The sequence below is a fragment of the Pelobates fuscus genome, chromosome 2 (genome assembly GCF_036172605.1).
Source record: "Pelobates fuscus isolate aPelFus1 chromosome 2, aPelFus1.pri, whole genome shotgun sequence".
Taxonomy (NCBI): Eukaryota; Metazoa; Chordata; class Amphibia; order Anura; family Pelobatidae; genus Pelobates; species Pelobates fuscus.
The window spans coordinates 10,475,072-10,497,687 of record NC_086318.1 but is presented as its reverse complement, the minus strand read 5'-3'; the positions used below and the strand labels follow the sequence as shown (position 1 = coordinate 10,497,687).

Genomic DNA, 22,616 nt, shown 5'->3' with positions numbered 1-22,616 from the left:
AGTCTTTGTAAGACAACTAACCCCGGATTATATCATTTTATAGTGCCAACACATCCCCACTACACTTGGCAATATAAAGCGTCTACAGTGTTATTTAGGTAAAGTCGGATTTGTTGGGAATTTAACATTTTAGGTCAAATTAGCCAAACTGGAATATTTTGGAGGATTCTGACAATTTGGCTACTGCAGCCTAGAACTTTCAATTCTCACAATTCACACTTTACTGAATAACCCTGCAGATAAGTGTCAATAGAAACAAAAGGACATTGGAACCCACAGAACAATTAGAATATACAAGAAACACTGCATTCTGGGAAATATAGCATGTACTCTTAAATTCCTCCAACCTTGGACTAAGGTATGGATTTTAATTTAATCACAGAGAAAAGAGGACAGCGACTGAACAGGTCCCACACTTTCCTCTCGCACTTAAAGGAACACTCCAGGAAGCAGAACCACTACAGCCTGAAGGGTGCTCTGGCACGGTCCCAGTATAGTCCAGCTTGGCATCCCGTCTCCCCAAGCTGGAGAAGCTGTATGTCAGCGTTGGTGATCATTCACTGGCTGAGAGCATTTTCAGAGAGTGAATGAGTAAAATAGTTATTTTATTTAACAGACAGACAGATATCCAGCTGGTAGGACCCAGTAAAGTATCAAAGTCTACTAAAACGCACCTTACAGAATATGCTGGCAGGATGCAAGGGCACTCCAGGCACCATAACCACTACAGCAGGATGTTGAAAAACAGTAATTACCCAAACAATGAGTTGCGCAGAGTTGGCTATTTCGTTAAAGATAACATTTGGATAAAAATGAGAAACAGACTTTGTAAAACTTGGCTATTTTGTATAAATCTGCCTGCCAGCTCAGTGCACAGTCCCCAATATATTCACAGAATCTGTTCATTAAGTCATTATGGCTGGATTTAAGAAGCCGGCCTTTTGTACGGTGACCCTACAGACCCATTAACCAGCCAGTTCTCACCCTGGAGATATGACGCAGTAACAAGATGGGAAAAATAAAATAAATCCCCTGAGCTCTTGTAGAACTAGACGATGCTACGCTGATCCTGAACCGTGCAAACCATGCAAGACGCAGTTCTACAATTGCTTGTGGACAACCATTTACCTGCCCCTGAGTTTACTAGATCTACCTACAAGAGTCATTTAAAATCCATGCCAACCACCTCATTACACCTATTCACAGTATTATCTCTGCATTCAGCAGACAGACTGTGCTTAGAATGGAAAAAAGAGAAATTCGAACAGAACAAAACGTAAATAAATTAACCAACTCCTCTGGTTTGTTATGGATACAAAAGAAAGGATTAATTCTAACCTTTATTGTTGTACAAGTTTTTTTGTTTTTTTAATTTATTTCCAGAAGTTGTAAATAATTGCTGTTGGTGGCTCTTTTTCCACATTAGTCGTGAGAACAGAAGAGGGCTATACGAGAATACAAGCAAAATGTAGTGACTGGGTCAGTTTAAAATGATATATGTCACAAACATGTTTCCTTGACACGGTCTGTGCGCAATGATGGGGCTTCTTCCACTTTCTATACATTTTTAAGAAAAGAAATAAATCAGCAAGCATTCATTAAATGGAGAGGTTGGTAGATGTGTTACCTGATGGAAAGGGGAACATTCACTTTAGAGGTTAAAATGGAGGGGTGGGAAGAGGGTAAAGTGGTTTATGTTGCGTGTAAAGGTGTTGGGATGGTGGTGGGTGCTGGGAGGGGGAAGTGGTGGAGGGTGAAGGTCGCAAACAAAGACGTTCAACAACATTTGCTCTTCCAGCCCGTGACGCCACTGCCGCTGCTGATATCTACATTTTCACTGTTGGGTTCTTTAACTGGAGTCTGCAAAACACAACAGAACATGGAAATGCCGGTTAGAGAGGGCTTATACCTAATCAAAAACTCAATACTATCAGAAATTTCAAGACTTCCAAAGAAACAATGCTCGTTTCCACAGTCCAAACTGATCACTTGGCCTCAAAACTACATCCCTCACCTGGTTTAAACAGCAGTTTGTGTTCTTTTGCAGCATCCAACTGTATAGGGCCATTTCCCACCATTATCTGGAGTAACCCGAACCTGCCATCTATTCTACACTGAGCCTAGCAGCTCTCCATAGCCTCTATACACTACCTCTTGGTATATTACATAGTGTCAGCTCCTCACAGCCTCACTATACACTACCTCTTGGTATATTACATAGTGTCAGCTCCTCACAGCCTCACTATACACTACCTCTGGGTATGTTACCTAGTGTCAGCTCCTCACAGCCTCACTATACACTACCTCTGGGTATATTACCTAGTGTCAGCACTTCATAGCCTCACTATACACTACCTCTGGGTATCTTACCTAGTGTCAGCTCTTCACAGCCTCACTATACACTACCTCTGGGGATATTACCTAGTGTCAGCTCCTCACAGCCTCACTATACACTACCTCTGGGTATATTACCTAGTGTCAGCTCCTCACAGCCTCACTATACACTACCTATGGGTATGTTACCTAGTGTCAGCTCCTCACAGCCTCACTATACACTACCTCTGGGTATATTACCTAGTGTCAGCTCCTCACAGCCTCACTATACACTACCTATGGGTATGTTACCTAGTGTCAGCTCCTCACAGCCTCACTATACACTAGTTCTGGGTATCTTACCTAGTGTCAGCTCCTCATAGCCTCACTATACACTACCTCTGGGTATATTACTTAGTGTCAGCTCCTCATAGCCTCACTATACACTACCTCTGGGTATATTACCTAGTGTCAGCTCCTCACAGCCTCACTATACACTACCTCTGGGGATATTGCCTAGTGTCAGCTCCTCACAGCCTCACTATACACCACCTATGCTAGTATATTACCCAGTCAGCTCCTCACAGCCTCACTATACACTACCTCTGGGGATATTACCTAGTGTCAGCTCCTCACAGCCTCACTATACACTACCTATGCTAGAATATTACCTAGAGTCAGCTCCTCCTGCAGCTCTCTATAGCCTCACTATACACTACCTATAATTAGTACACTGTCAGCATATTACACTAAACAGAGCAATTAATATGCAGATTACCCGTACAGCTGGAATTAACACCCAATTTGCATTTGGGATAAAGGGTGGGCATCAGGTAATTCTACTTTGTGCAGGGCACAGAATATGTCACATAAAATGTAGCGGATCACTTGGTAATAACTATACAAAGCATGTCTGTGAAATAGTAATTCTGAGTTTCCATGGTGACTACTTCCCATTCAAAGCGTTCTTAGGATCTGTATCAGAGTGGAACAAACCATTCAGACTTCCAAGCTGCTATTTAACAGCATTTTTCATACCTTTCGAAGTATATCTTCCGCTAACGTGAGGAATGCCTTCTCAATGTTTACGTTTGCTTTTGCGCTAGTCTCAAAAAATCTAATTCCATGCTCCCGGGCAATCTGTGGAAAGAAAGCACACACGTTACACAAACAGCCAGGGAACAGTGATACCAAGTGCAGAAACGGTGGACAGAATCCATCTAAGGTAAGGTAGTCCCAGCTGGAAGCTAGCGTGCACAAAGAAAATGAGAAAAGGGAAGAGTCGGAAAATAGCGAGTTTCTTCAGGAAGAGATGGACAACCGAACAAGAGAAAGAGGGGAGCAGGAGATGAAATCAGGGGGTAAAGGAATCTGGGATGAGGAGATAAAGGGGTCACGTGGAGTGGTGTACGAAAAAGGGAGATAGAATAAGAAATGGAGAGCAAGATGTGGAATGAGGATGAGATATGGGATAAGTTGGAAGATACCGGAAATGAAGTAGGGAATGGATTTGAAGGAAAATTAGAAATGTGAGAATCAAATGGAAAGGAATTATTTTTAATTCTCATCGTATTGTACCAGTTCAATAACACGCCGTGTGTGTGTGTGTGTGTGTGTGTGCGTGTGCATATGTATATATAGTGCCAGTCGTGTAAGCCCAATCTAAACAATAATCTGCCTTCTCCATGGTTTATTGAAGATTTCCTGTTGAATTTTTCCTATTTAAAGTATTACCTATTTAGATTCCCAGCCTCTGGGATCAATCTGGACTCTCTGCCAATCCAATGTTTTCCCATATAGGAAATGCCACACTGTGTCACTTAGCATCTCCCCATAGAGAGGCACTGAACCAATGTATCTCTACCGGGAGCGTTCAGCGCATCCATTCAGAGCGCGGAGACGAACGTAGGTGCAGCACTGAAAAAGGGATTATTTTTTGTGGCCATCTGAGTCACAGCACGCATGAAAAGGCAGCATTTACTTGCAGGGACATGCTATAGACGTAGCATACCGTACATTACACTGTAGTGTCCTTTTAAGTTGTATTCCCTTTTTCCTGATTGATAACTCTGCATAGCACATGCACATGAGGGTGGGGAATGATTTGAAGTTCACTCATCCCAAAGCAGTTTACAAGGACACTATAGTCACCAGAACAACTACAGCTTATTGTCACCGCAGGCTTTTGGCAGTAAACATGTCTTTTTCAGAGAAAATACAGTTTTACATTGTAGCCTAGCGATAACTCCACTGTCCACTCAGATGGCTGCTAGAGGTGCTTCCTGGGGCAGTGCTGCACAGTGTGACTGATATTCAGTGTCTTCACCCTCTGCATGCAAGCACTCAACATTCTTCATAGAGATGCATTGATTCAATCCATCTCTATGAGGAGTTACTAACTGGCCAGAGTGGGTCTAATCCCATTCCCTGCCCAACCTCCTTGTCAATATTAGCCAATACAATGCTTTCCTATGGTGTGTAGATCCATACAGTAAGCGGCTCCTCCCCTTCATGGTGTGTAGGTCCATTCAGAAAGCAGCTCTGTGGCGGAACCCGCCTCGCCACTGGGCATTGCAGAGGCCTGGCTGCCCGCCTCCTACCTGCTGACTATGGCAATGTACGTTTGAATGCAATATTTGGGCATGTGGTATTTTCTATTGCTGCTACTGGCCCTTTAAGAGCCATCCGTGGACATACTATGACTTTTAGGAACAATGCCCCTTTAAGACTGTGTAGCAGATTGCATTCAGGCTGTCTTAAATATTATGTATGTTATTATGTGTTCGGTTAAATTGTATATGTGTATGCAGCATTCATCTGATTGTTCGGTAGAATCACTCCATTCATTATATTGAGTGAAACTACCGAACAACCAGACCACCCAGAAATAAGTGTACCTCCAATTACCGTTTGCAACAATGTTGCAAACAGGTAATTGGGAATCTATGTAATGTGTTTTGTCCTCTGGGTGGCCGCCATTCGGGAAACAAACACGTGGCAGCGGCCATCTTAAACTCCCGAACAGCGGTGTTTTGCCGTCGAGTGTCTAGAACTAAAATCGGACACTTGACTAGGCAAACACCGCTGAGACCTCCAGACTTCCAGCAATTCGTGTAGAAACTACCAAACGGCCTGCCGTTCGGTAGAAAGAACCCCCACGAACAAGGGGATTCATTCGAATCCTTCCCAGGCTCCATAACCCAGGCAATTCGTGTGTTTTATTCCCTTTTCTGTGACCGACCGCAGGGTCAAAATACATGGAACTATTTTCGGATACTTTACCCATGCGGTCGGTCAAAACTTTAACCCTCCATAATTCCCGAACCCCTGGTCCGATCTGGGTGATTTTTGGACATTTTTCTTACCCAGATCAGGGCTACCAGGGGATGTAACATTTAAAGGGGTACCCCTATGTTTAGGTGTACATCCAGAAACCCAGGGAATTTGTGTCTGGAATAATGGGATTATGTGTCACACTAAGAGGAGGAGATGTGTGGGAGGTAACTGGTACATTATTGGCTGTGGTACTAATTGTTGTGGATCCCTCCCTTGCATGGGAGAATGTCTTAAAAGGAGGTTGTGTGAATAAATCTGCAGTTCCTGTTTAACCCTCAAAGTGAAGTGTCGTCTCATTCTTGGGGGAGGATTTATTGTATGCTTTTCCAGTTTGACTGCTAGGAGTGTAAACCTATACGTATGGTTTCCTATTCAACGGTCTACAGCATTCATATGCTTGAGAGGATTTAAATGCTTCTTCGGTTCGGTGATTGTGGTGTCTGCCAGAGTGCTTGGAGTCCACAGGAAATGCTAGGAGCATCCTTTAACGAAGGTACCCAGTCGGGGTGCCAGGCGATCCGTTACAAGCTCCTCCCCTGCATTGTGTGTAGGTCCATACAGTAAGCAGCTCCTCCCCTGCATGGTGTGTAGGTTCACACAGTAAGCATCTCCTCCCTTGCATGGTGTGTAGATCCATACAGTAAGCAGCTCCTCCCCTGCATGGTGTGTAGGTCCATACAGTAAGCAGCTCCTCCCCTGCATGGTGTGTAGGTCCATATAGTAAGCAGCTCCTCCCCTGCATGGTGTGTAGGTCCATATAGTAAGCAGCTCCTCCACTGCATGGTGTGTAGATCCATACAGTAAGCAGCTCCTCCCCTGCATGGTGTGTAGGTCCATATAGTAAGCAGCTCCTCCCCTGCATGGTGTGTAGATCCATACACTAAGCAGCTCCTCCCCTGCATGGTGTGTAGATCCATACAGTAAGCAGCTCCTCCCCTGCATGGTGTGTAGGTCCATATAGTAAGCAGCTCCTCCCCTGCATGGTGTGTAGGTCCATATAGTAAGCAGCTCCTCCCCTGCATGGTGTGTAGGTCCATACAGTAAGCAGCTCCTCCCCTGCATGGTGTGTAGGTCCATACAGTAAGCAGCTCCTCCCCTTCATGTTGTAGAGGTCCATACAATAAGCAGCTCCTCCCCTTCATGTTGTAGAGGTCCATACAGTAAGCAGCTCCTCCCCTTCATGTTGTAGAGGTCCAACACATGAATATGACTAAGAATAGCCCACACTTTTCTTACAGCCATACAGTCTATTTACCTATCCCTATAATTAACTAATGTATTTATGAAAAATAAAGTTTAATGTAGAAATCCATATCTCTTTAACCTGTAACTGGATGCCTCCATCTAAACTCCCTGCCAATCATTATTATAGGTTGAAGGGTAAAATAACAGACCTCCCATTGCAAAATGGTCAGCCCTAAGAAAGATGCCCCAACAGAACTATGGAAAGATGATAGTGGATGCCAGCCATCAGATTCCTAGAGAGTCATTCTGTTTGTTCCAGACAGGGGAAACTGATCATTGGAGTTTATATGATTGGGATTCATCGTTTTTTTTGTGGGGGTCGGTGATTGCATGTCATTTAATTTTAATTTAAGGCTCTATTCATTATGTCTGTGCTTTTAAGCTTGTCCACTTGGAATTCCTCTCGAGAGCTGGACAATCATTTCATTTCATATTGAGTTCTAGTTATCCATTGGAAGGAGTGCATTTCTATCTTGTACAGAATAGATCATAATAAGTATAACATGTATTCACTGTCCATCTATCTGTACCAAGTAAAGTGCACTGTGTGTCCCAGTTATTAGAGGATTAATTCATTGCCAGATATAGGCTCTGTCCATTACAACTGGCAGCCCGCACACAGAGGAGAGGAGAAATTAAACAAGATTTCGATTTCTCCTCCTTATTTGTAATATTTCCCCTGGCTGTGCTTTGTCTGAACTGCATTACGATTACAGAAACAGAGCATCTCACTAAAAGGTTAGCAAGTTACAGGTTATTTTTACAGTTTTATTCAATATTTTAAAAGTACCCCCGAACAAAACAGTCAGCTATAAAGGTGCTGGTATCAGGCAGACTGAAATAAGCAGTACCTGCTAGAAGACACACAGCGGCATGGCCAAGCTTGGGAAAATGGAAGACCCCCTGTTATGTTTGTTGTTTTTCCTTTTACAAAAATGGCTTGGCACAAATCAAGGTTAAGTGGTTATAGTGCATACACTGCCTCTCTAAAACCAAAAGGTGTCTGGTTCTATTACTGCTAATACTGCTTGTTTAACAAACACAGAGCTCCTTGGAGTCTGCTTGCTGCCAGCGTTTATAAATATACAAAACATGGGCCAGACGCCTGTAACATGACTGGGAGACATATTTTATGTTTATAATGCAGAGAACATGCGCAGCAGGAGCTGTTTATGAAACGTCTCTAACATATTCTGTTTGCTTTGTGAAATAAACCTTGTTCATGGGTCCGAAACTCCATTTAGGCGTCTTAGCAGTACCACATCCCACAAGCTGTGCAGAGCACTGAATTCACCTAATCTGGTACTTTAGGGAGTGAAATGTAGGAAGTACTAAAGAGAGAGCAGTCCACCCCATATCTGTGTTACATGGTGTGTGGCACTAAACGAGAGATGTAGCCATGCGGAATATCAATTAGCCAAAGATAAATCAAATAATCTAGCTCTATTAAAGGATCAGCCCAATACAGATATTTCCTTTAATAAAAGTCCCCGCATCCAGTGCCGTCAGAGTCCCTCGCTGCAGCTCTCTTACCCCCGCTGGTCAACACAAGTGATTGTCTCTAGGCTTATCCCGTGCTTTTCATAGAGAAGAACAGGTCAAGAGTGAGCTTACATGACAATCCTCGCAATGTAGCAGCAGTGCTTCTTATAGGGAAGCATTTAATTCATGCTGAAAAAGTAATTTCTCTTGAAACCACTATCACTTTTTATTAAGTAAGAATGAGGCGACGCGGTTAATCCCTACAGCACTTTAGGAAGCTCTCCTCACCCCATCGTCATGCCTCATCACTCCTTTCCCTCAGTGGTCAATCGAACGCTTCTTACTTGAACAGAGTGCTCCCACCACGGCCTGCAATGGGGTACAACTCATTACGTGTCGTGAGCCCGCAGGCGACAGATGTCATTTTTGCCAGGCTGTTTAAGTGTGCTGAGGGTGTAAGTGCAAAATATCTCAAGCAGACAAACTGCATTTACAGGTTCATATCACCTTGACCACTTTTAAAAACAGAAATGGTCATAGATGTTGGAGTAACCCATGAAGGAGCTATACTTACCCTGTTCCTCCTCGGGGCCACCATAGCTCTGTCATCATCACTACTATCGTACAAGTCACCATTATCACTAGTAGTGTAAAGGTCCACATCTCTCGTAGAATTGCTAACTCAAAAAGCTTGGCATAAACAAGCTCAAAAGTGAGAGTCTCTTTTATTGTGTTCCCCACCAGCACGAAATACTAATGAATACAAGGTCTTGGTCACTCTGGCAGCCTTACTAAAGAGTGAAAATGGGAAGGACATCCCAGCAGATCTGTCCTGCTGTGAAAAACTCTGAATTCCGAGACAAACAATGAAATCACCAAGCACACTTTGCTCTAAATATATTATCATAGTGATATTGCATAGATTCGTTTGTTTTGTGAGGGTTTTATTGTTACTTAGCAGCTACCACTCACTGAAACGGTGGATGCAGAGATGTCCACCTGGGTTATAATGTAGTTATACCCACTACTGGCCCTGCTTAGGGAAAGCAACTATGGATCGCAGTGGAAATCTGTCTATTCTACTCTACAAGTGGGATCAAGGGAGGGACATACCCTTTACATTTCTTTAGGTTCTGAAAGAAATTACTTGTCTACAATGGAGGCCACACACCCACTAATAATGTAATGCTACCATACAACAGGAAAATAAAATGAAATATAGAAATTCACACCTCTACAACTGGGTGCCTCCATCTTAGCTCCCTGTGAGTTACTGCTGTCCTTTGCACCTGGCAGTCAGCATAGAGAGCATACATTGTGTGCCTGGCTGTGCCTGAACTGGACTGTGATGTCAACTGCTAAATCTTTAACATAAACATAAAAAAGCATCACGTTAAAAAGGTACCACAAGCTGAATGCGATTTCAGTATTGTATTCAATGTGTAAGGTATACTGTACCATGTATACTGTACCACTGTACCAAAAAGAAAATTAACCCCTCTATATCCAGTGATCGACACCAGCAATCCACTCTGAGCAGAATACATTCATGTTACTGCAGGAGATGGCATTTCATCGAGAGGAACCTGTGCTTACCTGCTCTCCCTTTGCCTTGGGAACCACCCGCTTGTCCTCCATGTCACACTTGTTTCCTAGCAGCATCCGCTCCACATCCTCATTGGCATGCTGCAAGACACCAACAATGACCATTAATGCCTGGAATTCAAGGCTTAAACCACGTAATAAAACTGGACAAACACTGGCATATCTAGCCATCAACACTTTGCCCCATTTTACTTAGAGACCAGAATCTTTCATGTAGAATTATAACTTCAATTCTGTCACAAAAAAAAAAAAAAACAACGATACAGGGTATGTAAAATCGTATAAAATGGCCAAGAAAAAAACAAAACGTAGAAGACAGCATTTAGATACCGCCCCACTCGACATCCAGTATCTAGACCTCCACTTGACTAATTGTATATAGACCCTCATACCTACTGGACATTCAGTATCTAGAACCCTGCCCACTATCTCCAATTGACTAACTATATCTAGACTTCCGCCCACCATCTCCACTGGACTATATAAACACTCATACATAGTGGACATTCAGTATCTAAACCACTGCCAACCATCTCCAATGAACCAACTGTATCTAGACCCCTGCCCACAATCTCCACTGGAATAACTGTATCTAGACCCTCATACCTACTGGACGTTCAGTATCTAGACCACTGCCAACCATCTCCAATGGACTAACTTTATCTAGACCTTCGCCAAAACACTTCCACTGGACCAACTGTATCTACACCTCCGCCCACCATCCCCACTAAACTAACTGTATCTAGACCCCTGGCCACAATCTCCACTGGACTAACTGTATCTAGACCCCTGGCCACAATCTCCACTGGACTAACTGTATCTTCACATCTGCCCACCATCCCCACTGGACAAACTGTATCTACACCTCCGCCCACCATCCCCACTGGACTACTGTATCCAGGCCTCTACTGGAATAACTGTATCTAGAGCCTCACTCCTACTGGACATCTAGTATCTAGACCTCCAGCCACCCTGGGCTAATTGTATCTAGATTCACCTCCACATCCAGTATATGCCACCCTGCCTGCTCTGCGTATAGAGTATATGGACCCCGCTGCCTGCTCTTTTGAAACCAAACATTACTAAAAAAAAAAAATGTAAAACACAGACCTAATGGTCTACTCGTCACCAACTGCCAGACTGCGTGTTAATGGCCAACTATCCAATCCAGTACCGATCATCAACGGCACAAAGGGATGCCCTCTCTCCCTCCTTATATTTATATTGGTTCTAGAGCCATTCCTACAGGGGACAATCAGCAGATGCGTGGGGTCACAAACGTGGGCTAGTACACACTTTACTGCCACCACCAAGACTTTATATCCGGGCGTCTTAGGTTACCCCACACACAGTAGAATTATAGTATCACAACCTTACTTCACTGATCAGACATATATAATTAACCCTTTGGTAATGTGTTTATCTGAGCCTTCCTCAGAAGAGTGAAGCTCATAGAGAACAAAAACACAAGCTGATTAAGTAAACATTTAATCTGACAAGAAGATTCACAGAGCTGTGTACAAAAATACAGAAATAAATGAAACACAGATAAATTGCAAAACAGTCCATAAAATAAAATAGGAGAAAACACAAGAGGTCCTTAGATATATTTACCGCTTATATATAATTCTTGTGGGAGATTCTCCAAGTAGTTGTTAAAAAGAAAATCTCTCACTGGATAGTCCAAGATCCTCAATATAATCTTAAAACTAGTTGTTTCTCAGTGGGCAGACCTCTGGGTGGGTCAGAGAGGTTTGGCCTGGCAGTTTATTGCCCACTCCATATTTTCTTAAATTATGTTGTCCTTTGAAGAACCCAAAGTCAGAGCATACGTATCAATATCTTTTTTTACTATGCCCTATGTCCAGCTCTTTTTAAACCACATTTTATGGCTTAGGCCTGGTGCTGGATCAAAGCCTACAATAAATGTTATCCCAGCATTTACAAATACAACTCATAACATATATCAAATGCCAACTAATGCTTTGGCATATCACGCGGCTTTAATATCAACAAGGTGGAATACAAAATATCTGCATTCACAGATGACCTCCTGTTCATGGTTTCTGTAAATATCTAGGGATCCACTTGCCTCACAAGATTGATAACTAATATGAATTGAACTTTCCCCGGATTGTAGCCGCCATATCAAAGGATTTGAAAAGATGGCACAGGCCATGTTTCGGATGGTTTTGTAGAATCAATATCTTAAAAATGAATGTGCTCCCTTGCATCTTATATGCACTTCGAACGATTCCCATAGCTCTTCCAAAGAGATTGTTTTTGATACGCTCAGGACAATTTTCATGACCTTTCTGTGGTGCTATGCCTACTCTCGACTAGCATACTCTCTCCTTATTAAACCATGCGAGGAGGGGGGAGTGGAACTCCCAGACATTGACGCGTGCACAAGGGAGTATACGACGCAACAATGGGTGTTAATAGAAGCCTCATTCTTTGAATCTCCCATCATGACAATCCCATGGCACAAATCAGGCCTACCCTTCCTAAAACACAAACACCCGACAATTACAGCCACACTAAGGGTGTGGATAAGCATTGCCGCAATAGGGCCTTTTACCCATACCCCTCCCCGCTATATCCACTAACACACAACCCTCTATTCCAAGCAGGGGTACCGGGTAGGGTGTTTAGACTATCACGAAAAACCTCACCTCCAAGATATTGTGAAGGGAAATAAAATACCATTTTGCAATCTCATTTCTTCACAAGCTCCTACAGGCATGCAACAACTAAAATACACACAGCTGGTCCATTTCATAAGGAGCTTTAAGCTCTGACCAACGGGCAAGCGAGAACTTACGCACTTTGAGCAGTTGTGCACCTCACATCCGCTGAAACACAAGCTACTATCCACTATGTATACACTAATACAAAAGACAAACATGGGGGCGTGGCCTAGCAGCGGAGCGGAATGGCTGCCTAATCTCTGAGCTCCTCCGTACTCGCCCTGCAAATCGCTAGAAAGCTGCCCCAAACGCAAATATGGGGAAACACACTAAGGCTGGGGGTACCCCCAAACCAGCGGCCACCCGCCCACCTGCAATCCAGGCATCGGTCAGGCAATACATGACCACACAGCCGGACCCATCTTCCCAGGCCTCCGCTGAGGCCTTCCTGTACTCGGAGGCCTCATCCATGAGCCCGAACTCCCAGGTCGGCGACGCGAGCGGAGAACCCACTGAACACCCGCCGGCAGACTGGATGGCCCTGCTGAGAGCACTGCCTACCAGAGCTGATCTGACCCAAGCCACATCGGCCCTCCATGCCTCGATCCGGGCCGACCTCCAACTGATGAGAGCGGACATGCAGGGTATGGCGGACCGCATGGCGCGGCTGGAAGAGGAACAAGACAACCTCACTGTGGCCCACACAACCACGGAGTCCACGCTTCTCAGCCACACTGCCCACTTACAAGCCATGGCGCGCCATGTAGAAGACCTCGACAACAGGGGCCGCAGAAACAACCTGCGGATCCGAGGCCTACCTGAAGGCGAAGAACCCTCAACCCGGCTCACAGACACACTTACCTCCTTATTCAACGACCTTCTAGGCCGTCCTACGGACACGCTGATTGACTTTGTCCGTGCACACAGGGCATTAAGACCCAGAGGCCCTGAAGGAGCGCCGCCAAGAGATGTTATATGCTGCTTAACTATCTTCTCCCTCAAAGAAGACATACTACAGGCGGCTCGTAATGCGGGATCCATTACCCATGAGGACCACCCGATCCAGATATTTCCTGATCTCTGCCCGGCCACATTGGGCTACCGCAGGGCCCTGAAACCCCTCACTCGAGCCCTGACGGCTCAGAAGGTGAGATACCGATGGACTTTCCCGACCGGCCTAATTGCTCACACCCCTAATGGTCCCATGCCGGTACGCAACCAACAGGACCTGCAAGATCTCACCATTGAGCTCCAGCTACCACCTTTCAACATGCCTTGGCCGGACCCATTAGACTTCTACGTAGGCCCACCGAGGCCGGCACGAGACGACCCACTGCCACAAAGAAGAACTAGATCTAGACTGGAGGCGGCGCGACCAGTCGGCAACACCCGCTGAGTTCTACGGCTCCTAAGAGACTTTGAGACCCACAGTTTGAGGTACCTGCCTATGAACAATAACCCGCTGGGGAGCTTCCCATAAGGTAACTCACAAACCACACTGAACTGCCGGTCTCCCTCTCTTGTTACACTTTTGGGTGGGGGGCTGAAACGGGGGATTTGATGACTCTGCGGCTCACGCTATGCCTCGACCGCCACTCAGAAGGGGAACATTCTCTTAACCGGCTGCGTTGCCATAGAGGGACTGACATTGCCACACCACCAACCACGAGCCGCAGAGACGGGGAGACTCGGTGCCACCGGCACATTTTGTGACTACTAATAATGGTGATATAGGGTCTTTGTCGGAGGGCCCATCCTCCCCCTCTATTGAAGTGGAGGGGTATATACCGTGGGGAAGGATAGGCAGGAGGGAAACACAACCACCACACACACGCCTGACGCCAGAGCTCAGGGCCACAACACGACACGCCATCCAACTAGACACGCCATGATGCTCGCACACACGACTCACAAGGCTAGAAGCCTGGTCCACACGACATGCATAATCTTTACGATACCCCACTCACAAGACCACAGATAACCTAGGGGCTAGAGTATTTTTTGGGCGGGGCGGGTAGGGGGTAGCCAGAGGGGCCTTCCACGTGGGAGTTTTTCTTTCTTTTTGTTGTCACCGCTGTAGGTGACCCCACGGGGAAACACCTCGTTTTTTTTTCTCCTTTTTTATCCTTTCCTCTCCCCTCTCTGAACCGGGACCCCGGAGAGAGACCGGGTATATCCGAGAGGCATTCAGTAACCAGTAGGCCACGTTCCCACCTGGTCGGGGTGTCAGGTAGAAAGGCAAGGGGACTCGACCGAACCGCTAGTACGGACGGGACGACTCCACCTCGGCCTACACCCGAGCCATTATTTTGTATAGTGTTGTTTTATTGTTCATTGTTTACTTATTGTTTACATAGTGTTCATTTTATTTTTCTTTTCTTTTTTGTGTCGTCTCTGTATCTAATCCTAGGCGCTCAAAGTCCGGCTGCGGTGTCCGCGTGGGGACTCGGGAAGGGGCCTCATCAAGGACCACCCGTCCAGGTAACACCCTTTCCCTGTACCTCTGACACGCTCCTCCCCTGAACCCACCCACCACCTGAGTGGTACTGCAAACCGTAGGCCCACCATTTATCTGCCCGCACTACCCCTCCCAGAATAGCCCATAGGTACTCCGTCATGCAGAACCCGAAACCGGTAACCAGAGCAGACATCAACATTGTCTCTATTAATGCCAAGGGCCTTAACCAACCTGAGAAACGATCACAGGCGCTCCGCCACTTTCACAGCCAAAGAGCCCACATAGTATTCATACAGGAGACACATTTCAAGGAAGGTCTGACACCTAGAATGACTGACAAACGGTTCGCCCAATGCTATCTCAGCAACAACCCCTTAGGAAAATCTAAAGGCACGGCCATCCTCCTTCATAAATCCCTACATTTCACACCCACAGCAACCATGAAAGATGACTGGGGAAGGTATATATGTGTTAAGGGAACGATAGCTGACCGTACGTACACGCTAGCCAACCTGTATGCTCCTAACACTGCGCAACACCGTTTTCTGACTAAATCACTGAAAGCCATCATGGCCTTCACGGAGGGTTGTCTGATCATGGGAGGAGACCTAAATGTGGCCCTACAACCGAGCCTAGACACCTCTACGGGCACCTCGACGATACCCAGACATGTGTTGACCACTATCAACAAAACCCTTAGAGACCAACGCCTGACCGACTGTTGGAGAGCGACACACCCTGATGACAGAGACTTCACCTTCTATTCCAATCCAAACAAGACGTACTCCAGACTTGACTACTTTTTCCTACAACACTACTACCTGACTGATGTTAAGTCTGTGACGATTGGGACAGCGACATGGTCCGACCACGCACCACTCACCATGACGCTAACGTCTCCCCTCTATAAGCCGACGTGCCGCAACTGGCGACTGAACGAAGCCCTACTTAACGACCTAACAGTAGCCACGGAATCCCGAACCGCACTTACTCAATACTTCACTGACAATGTTACCCCAGATGTGACACCCCTCTGTGTGTGGGAGGCCCACAAATGCGTGATACGAGGCTACTTCATAGCCAAAAGCGCAGCCCTGAAAAAAGCAAAGGCTGCCAGACTGGCGACCATAATCACGGAGATACAGGTGGTGGAAGCCAGGCACAAACTTACACGGCTCCAGAGCGATGGTGCCAAGCTACTGACACTACGCAGGGAACTGGCATCCATCATGAATGCCTACCACCAAAGGGCGCACCTGCGCACCAAAGCCTTCTTTCACACACACGCCAACAAATGCGGGACCTTGCTGGCCCGTATGATCGCTAAAAAGAGAGCAGAATCCTACATACCTAAAATTCGTGATAAAGAAGGGCGACTGAAACATCTCCCGGGAGACATGGCGGCGGCAATACGGGAATATTATGCGGAGCTTTATGCCATACACCCCGACAGGGAGCCACCACGCCAAGGTGACGCCTTACCAGAAACTAGACAATACCTACGCACACGCATACATAACCGACTTCCCAGGGAAGCTACGAAAGCCCTTGACGAACCGATCACGCCTCGCGAGTTAGCCTGGGCCATAAAAGAGTCGAAATTGGGCAAATGCCCAGGCCCTGACGGTCTCCCCACTAGATACTATAAAAAATTTGCTGACGTGTTATCCCCACATCTCTTGACTGCCCTTAACACCTTACGTGACGGAGCCAGCCTACCCACACAGACTCTAGAGGCCAACATCTCCCTAATCCCAAAGGAAGGTAAGAACCCGGAACTCTGTGCGAGCTACAGACCTATCTCCCTACTAAATTGTGACCTTAAACTCTTCACAAAAATACTAGCCCGCAGACTACAAACCTACCTCCCTGATCTCATACATAGAGACCAGGCAGGGTTCACGCCCCAGAGAGAAGCAAGAGACAACACCATCAGGACACTAGATCTCATCCACAAGGCACAAGACAGTCGGGAGGGCCTCCTCCTGCTCTCCACAGACGCGGAGAAGGCCTTCGACCGCATAGATTGGGGCTACATGCTGGCGGTATTGGAAGAGATAGGTCTGGGCCCGCACATGATGAGCTGGATACGAGCACTATACTCCAAACCCACAGCAAGGGTATGCGTGAACGGACTGTTCACGAACCCGTTCCCCATCCGGAACGGCACAAGACAGGGATGCCCCTTGTCCCCATTGCTGTTTGTACTGGCACTGGAGCCCTTTCTTAACTCTGTCCGGGACAACCAAGCCATAAAAGGGATACAGATAGGGCAGACGAGACACGTAGTGGCTGCCTTTGCAGATGATCTGCTGTTTTATGTCACTCAGCCTGAAACATCAATGCCAGCAATTATGGCAGAGTTCCAGCTCTACGGCCAATTATCGAATTTCAAAGTTAACCTCGCCAAATCTTCGGTTCTGAATGTCTCGATCCCACCCAATAGAGTTGCAGCCCTGAAGCACACGCTCCCATTCCAATGGTCTGACACTACTATAAGATACTTAGGCACCTCCATACCAAGAGACCTGTCACAAATATACACCGCTAATTTCCAACCCCTCCTAACCACAATACGTAGAGACCTGGAGGAATGGACTAAAGTTCGCCTTTCCTGGTTTGGACGCATTGGAGTGTTGAAAATGAACATCCTGCCCAGGCTGCTCTACTTGTTCCAGACACTGCCAATTCACATACCTGAGGCGTACTTCTCAACACTGCGCTCCATGGCACTCAGATTCACATGGCACAACCTACAGGCACGGGTCAAACACGACACTCTCACATTACCAAAACGGAAGGGCGGCCTGGCCCTCCCAGACTTCCAGGTTTATTACAAGGCAACCCATCTCCAGAGGGTGATGGAATGGTCCAAATCGGAGGTCCACAAGCTATGGAAGGAAATAGAGTCAGACCAAATATCCAGACCAATAGGGCTCCTACCGTGGCTAGATCACCACCAGGGCAGACAGCTGGCTAACCCACACCCGCTAATTAGAGCAACCTTAATGGTCTGGCACAAAGTGGGGACACCCTCCTCCTTCACCACGCCCATCTCACCACTCTTACCCCTGACGCATAATGACGCCTTCCCACCTGGACTAGACGCAGGCCCGTTCCAACAACTGTTAGGAAACTCACTACCCAGACTCTGCCACGCTACCACCAATGGCACGATACGGACTCTTGAGTCCCTGCTGCCCGTGGGGAGACCAACGTTCATGCTGCAGTTTAGATACAAACAACTATCCGCTTACCTACTAATAGTCACCAAAGACATCCATGCCCACAGGCCGCTCACAGACTTTGAAAGGCTCTGCCATGACCCAAACCCACTGGCCAGGGGACTGTCCACACTCTACAGCCTTCTCATGGACGCAAAGAGACTTCCCCCACCGAGCTTCATGAGTAAATGGGAAACCGACCTGGGAATTACACTCTCGCCAGCCCAATGGGAAAAGATCTGTACCCTGTCCCTTCACTGTTCAACATCCAGCGGCATACAAGAAACGGCCTATAAGGTACTGTCTCGCTGGTACCGCACGCCACTGGCCACCCATTCCTACGACCCAACCGCCACCAACAACTGTTGGAGATGTGAGAAAGCCCTAGGCACTCTCTTCCATATCTGGTGGACGTGCCCCCTGATACGACCCTACTGGGCAGCGATCCACACGATCATCACCAAATTTTCTGATACTCCCCCCCACTTAGACCCAGCAGCCTTTCTCCTGCACCACACCTCCACCCGTAGCTCAGCTTACAAAAAATCCCTAACGACCAGGATCTTAAATACAGCCAAGAGTCTCATTCCCTTATACTGGAAACAAAAGACCCCACCACCTGTGTCGACCTGGTTTAAGCGCATGGAAGAGCTAAGGGCACTAGAGGAACTCACCTCACACGCAGAGGGGAGGGAACAGTCGTATATGACGACCTGGACACACTGGATACTGACCACGACGAAACCTGACTTCCAGACGCTTATCACAGACTGAGTAGACATCAGAAGGGACATGACCCGAGACGATGGGTAGGGGTGACAAGGAAGGACCGACAAGACAGCGCACGTCATACATAAAGCTACCACTGACAGACGTTAACTCGACAATTCTGACCCTGACAGAGACGAAGGACCACATAAACCTAAAGGGAAGGGAGGACGCTTTCTCAAACGCTGAGGGATCCCCCCCATTTTTTCTCCCCCCCCCCCCCCTCTCCCCCCTCCCCCCCCCCCCTTCCCGGGTGGACTTGCGGGCCGCGCAGCCGGACCAGGATACAGCAGACCACAGGTATGCCATTAAATGCTCAACTACACATGCTCCGACCTGGAAACCTGCGCGTTTCTCTGCATTACCTTACCGACACCTCAGAATCGCTAACAATGTGCCTTATTACCTGTATCTGCCAGTTGTTGGAAACCTGCGTGTTTCACTGAACCACACTTGAGACGTTTACCTTTATTGTTATTTGCAAATTTATTCTTGAAAATCTGAATAAAATTTAATTCACAAAAAAAAAAGACAAGTTCATCTGAACTCCCTAGGTTCACTGTAAAGTGGGTGGATGAATTACAAGCCAATATCTCACCAGTCCAGTGGAAAAATATATTTCTTATGGCACACAAGGCATCCAGGAGCATCACCACACAAGAAAGCAATTACGATTGGCTTCCGCACTGGCATTACACTGCAGCTAAAATCCATAAACTACACAACAGTGCTCAGGACGCCTGTTGGAGATGTCAACAACCAGATGCACACCCTACACACATTTGGTGGTGATGTCAGTCGATACATACATTCTGGAAACGCATACACACACTTATACAATCACGAAAACCCTTCTCACCAGAGTACTGCGGTTTCTCTTACCCCCACCCCTACAAGAGAGACAGGGAACATCTTTGACCTCTCACCTACTCATAGCAGCACACCAACTAATCCCAGTCAAATGGAAACAAGTGACCCCTCCATCCATCAGAGAATGGATCCAAAGAGTGGAAGGAACCCATAATCAAATTCCGATACGCACACACCACAGCGCCTGATAGATAGTAGATAATACACCAATACGATCAAGGTAGTTGACTTTTATTTTTGAATGCAAAGTCAGAAATGGTGTAAAATATGCATATGCTATCAAAATGTATAAGCTATCCAAAGCTACATCCCACCACTATTTGTATGCTTATAACCTTGTAACACAACTGGAAATGTATGCATGTGTCTTTGAAACAATAAGGCAAAGTTAAGATACCTACAAAGGTAATCTATGAAACTGTTTTCTATGCCATTGTTCTACACGATCATACCTTGTATGTAAACGCTTTCATAAACTCAAATAAAAATGATTGCATAATAAAAAATGTTTAAAAAAAAAAAAAACACAGACCTGTGAATTTTGCATAAAATGTAATCTATTGTTTTCAGGAAATACAATTTTTACACGTTTAGGCTTGAGATGACAACACTTCTCATCAAAAACAACAATGTGGAACTGCACTCAATCCCTTTTATCAATATGAATCTGGGTGCAACCAAACCAGGTCTCAGTACCAGGAAACCAAATGCTTAAAGCACCACTCTAGTGCCAGGAAAACATACTCGTTTTCCTGGCACTAGAGTGCCCTGAGGGTGCCACCACCCTCAGGGACCCACTCCCGCCGGGCTCTGGGGGGAGGAAGGGGTTAAACTTACCTCTTTCTCCAGCGCCGGGCGGGGAGCTCTCCTCCTCCTCTCCTTCTTCCTTGCGACGACATCGGCTGAATGCGCATGCGCGGCAGGAGCCGCGCTCGCATTCAGCCGGTCGCATAGGAAAGCATTTACAATGCTTTCCTATGGACGCTTGCGTTTTCACAGTGAGAAGCACGCAAGCGCCTCTAGCGGCTGTCAATGAGACAGCCACTAGAGATTTTGGAGGCTGGATTAACCCTCAGTATAAACATAGCAGTTTCTCTGAAACTGCTATGTTTATAAAAAAAAAAAGAATAAATCCTAGAGGGACCTGGCACCCAGACCACCTCATTAAGCTGAAGTGGTCTGGGTGCCTAGAGTGGTCCTCTAATGTAGAAAGGTCCAGGCACTCCAAGATTTCAACAAAAGGCAATTTATTTAAACCCAATGCCAAATCACAACGTTTCGACCTACATGGCTTTTGTCAAGCTATCAAATAAACACATTGTTTACAATTTATAGGTTTCCAAGTCATAAAAAAATATATATATATCAATCAATAAAGACAAGTATCACTTACCCAAACCTGAGGGGTGTCAGCTGTGTTAGGGAATATCTATCCAATAAGGGGCTACAAGCCTAATTAATTTATAATTATCAATAAAAATCAAGACATTCCCCGCTGTAGCCTGCATTTCCATGTTGTACGTAACGTCAGCATGACGACGACTGACGCATCAGAGACAAGGACGTCCGCACAGTAAAGGAGGAATGCTTCTGAATAAGACTTGCTATATAAAACACATGCAATTTACACCTCCCAGCTGCTCAGCACAATTAACTTTCACTACCAGAAGAGTCCTCTCCTCAGTGAGAAATCATCACATGGCCATGTCACAGAATTTGGAAAGATACTAGGGACGCACCGGAAATTCAGGATGCCCTTGGCCGAAAACCGAAACCGAAAATGACTTTTTTCCCCAAATGCTAGCAAAAGAGTGGTTTTTTTTCCTATCATTTTATTAATATTAGACTGTAATGAATTTAATATGAAAAACTTCCCTTCTCTTTTAGTGTTCTTTCCTCCCCCCCCTCCCCTGTCCCATAGTGTTCTTTCCTCCCCCGTCCCATAGTGTTCTTTCCTCCCCCCCCTGTCCCATAGTGTTATTTCCTCCCCCCCCTGTCCCATAGTGTTCTTTCCTCCCCCCCCTGTCCCATAGTGTTCTTTCCTCCCCCCCCTGTCCCATAGTGTTCTTTCCTCCTCCCCCCCGTCCCATAGTGTTCTTTCCTCCTCCCCCCCGTCCCATAGTGTTCTTTCCTCCTCCCCCCCGTCCCATAGTGTTCTTTCCTCCCCCCCCCGTCCCATAGTGTTCTTTCCTCCCCCCCCCGTCCCATAGTGTTCTTTCCTCCCCCCCCCCTGTCCCATAGGGTTTTTTCCTCCCCCCCCCTCCCCTGTACGGTAGTGTTTTTTCCTTCCCCCCCCCTCCCGTGTCCCATGGTGTTCTTTCCCCTATCCCCTGTCCCATAGTGTTTTTCCTCCCCCTATCCCCTGTCCCATAGTGTCTTTCCTCCCCCTATCCCCTGTCCCATAGTGTTTTTCCTCCCCCCCCTCCCCTGTCCCATAGTGTTTTTCCTCTCCCCCTCCCCTGTCCCATAGTGTTCTTTCCTCCCCCCCTCCCCTGTCCCATAGTGTTCTTTCCTCCCCCCCTCCCCTGTCCCATAGTGTTCTTTCCTCCCCCCCTCCCCTGTCCCATAGTGTTCTTTCCTCCCCCCTCCCCTGTCCCATGGTGTTCTTTCCTCCCCCCCTCCCCT

The 22,616-nt window shown here is 46.5% G+C and overlaps 1 protein-coding gene across 3 annotated transcripts in view; it reads right to left on the bottom strand.

Annotated features, from left to right (window-relative positions):
* Positions 1-1,322: 1,322 nt before the first annotated feature.
* The window catches only part of RAB10 (RAB10, member RAS oncogene family), an 82,838-nt gene continuing 61,544 nt past the window's right edge, over positions 1,323-22,616 (bottom strand). For all 3 annotated transcript variants that reach the window (XM_063441938.1, XM_063441939.1, XM_063441937.1), the window contains 3 exons: positions 9,973-10,062; positions 3,352-3,453; positions 1,323-1,860 (listed from right to left, as the gene is read on the bottom strand). In XM_063441938.1, coding sequence (XP_063298008.1) covers positions 1,777-1,860; positions 3,352-3,453; positions 9,973-10,062 — 276 coding nt within the window. In that variant the 3' untranslated portion in view covers positions 1,323-1,776. The remainder of the gene's footprint in view (positions 1,861-3,351; positions 3,454-9,972; positions 10,063-22,616) is intronic.